General features: G+C 60.3%; 1 protein-coding gene across 1 annotated transcript; it reads left to right on the top strand.

Annotated features, from left to right (window-relative positions):
- Positions 1 to 336: 336 nt before the first annotated feature.
- XKR8 (XK related 8) lies at positions 337 to 1,076 on the top strand (the record flags this gene model as incomplete). Its single annotated transcript, XM_010162813.1, has 1 exon — positions 337 to 1,076. A coding segment is annotated over one exon (740 nt), but the record flags the coding sequence as incomplete, so codon positions are not given.
- Between the last annotated feature and the right edge of the window lie 558 nt (positions 1,077 to 1,634).

Here is a 1,634-nt window from a genome sequence, read left to right as displayed (position 1 = left end):
TCCTGCCACGGGGAGCCCAACCACACACTGGTTGGGTGGAGCCAGCACTTGCCTCCTGCCCGTGTGGGCTGAGGGCTTCCCCAACTGGGAGACGGGCTCTGCAGAGCCACTGGGCCCCATCACTTCTTGCGCATCTCCTGAGCAAGGCTGGGCATCAGCCACCTCCTTGGGGAGGGCAGGAGGCCGGGGGGAGGAGCAGGCGCTGGGCTCTGACCCTTGGCAGCAGCCGCTGTGTGAGCTGGTGGGACCGTTGTTTTAGCAATGCTGGGCAGGGGGTGTGGGCTGGGCTGGGCCACCCTCCGTCCACCCTCAGCATCTCCACCGCTGTGTTTGCAGGACTGGGGATCTGCACTGCCTTCCTGTGCGTGAGCTGGTCTCTGCTGGACTACCACCAGTCCCTGCGCTCCTTCTTGAAGGACAAGTATGAGCTCAGTCTGGGTTCCTCTATCATCTACTTCCTGTGGAACCTCTTCCTCATCTGTCCCCGCATCCTCACGGTCGCTCTCTTTGCCCTGCTCTGGCCCTACGGCGTGGCTGTCCACTTCCCGTTGGTGTGGCTGGCGATGTTCCTCTGGGTCAGCTTGCAGGGCACAGACTTCATGGAGTCCCCTGGCCCTGAGCAGCTCTACCGGGCCATGGTGGCCGTGATCCTTTACTTCAGCTGGTTCAATGTGGCGCAGGGGAGGACGTTGTACCGCAGCATCATCTATCACAGCTTCATCCTGGTGGACAGCACGCTGCTGGCCCTGTCCTGGCTCTGGTGCCGGTCCCCCTCTGATGAGCACTCGTACCTCATCCCGGTGGTCTCTGCCGCCCTGCCCTGCTACCTGCTGGGGCTGGCGCTGAGAGTCACCTACTACAAGTGGCTGCACCCCAACGCGCGGGCGCAGCAGGAGGGTGGCTGTGACGAGGTGGATGCCAATGGGACGAGCAATGGGCTGGAGTTTCTCTCGCACTCGGTGCCAGACCTCGTGAACAGGCGGATGCAGCGGCTGGCCCAGGCCCAGTTCCCAGTCTCCTGGCCAGTGAGCCAGCGCTTCCTGAATGGGGCTGCTGCTGCCGAGTCTGCTGTCTGAGGCCAGCTCCTCCAAAAGGACTTGCCAGGCTGATGAATTTGTTAGTCCTGCTCCCAGTTCTGCCCCTGGCTGTTGTTTTGGGCAGCTGGAGGGACCTGGCAGAAGCCAGGGGTGATGTGCACGTGCCCAGTGAGTCCCATGGCACACGGCACAGCTCCCACAGCTGCGTCCTCAGGGAGTCATGGTGGGTTTTTTTTTTTTGGGGGGGGGGCAGTCCAGCATGTTGTGGCTGCACTGCTGTGTTACCTTCTCTTGCTATTTATTATTAGCCTTTTAAAAAAAAACCAAAACCCAATCAAACAAAAAAACCCCAATGGTTTGTTCTCTCTGTGCTGCTCTTGTCACTGCTGCTGGTGCCGCCTGGAGAGGTGGGTGCTGCTGGGGGAGAGCACGTCCCCCCCCTTGGCAGCAAATGACTGATCTGTTTCCAGTCAGGCTTTTCCTCCTTCTCCTGTTTTGTGGTTACGGTCAAAGATTGCCTGTTGTTGCCATGTTTAGGGAGGGACAGGGAAGTGGCAGGGACTCCTCTGTGCTGGGAGAGCAGCTGCCCTTGGTGGG

Source organism: Antrostomus carolinensis, unplaced genomic scaffold (genome assembly GCF_000700745.2).
Source record: "Antrostomus carolinensis isolate BGI_N321 unplaced genomic scaffold, ASM70074v2 scaffold37082, whole genome shotgun sequence".
NCBI classification, from domain to species: Eukaryota; Metazoa; Chordata; class Aves; order Caprimulgiformes; family Caprimulgidae; genus Antrostomus; species Antrostomus carolinensis.
The sequence above is the reverse complement of the archived record's forward strand: the minus strand, read 5'-3'. Positions and strand labels throughout refer to the sequence as shown.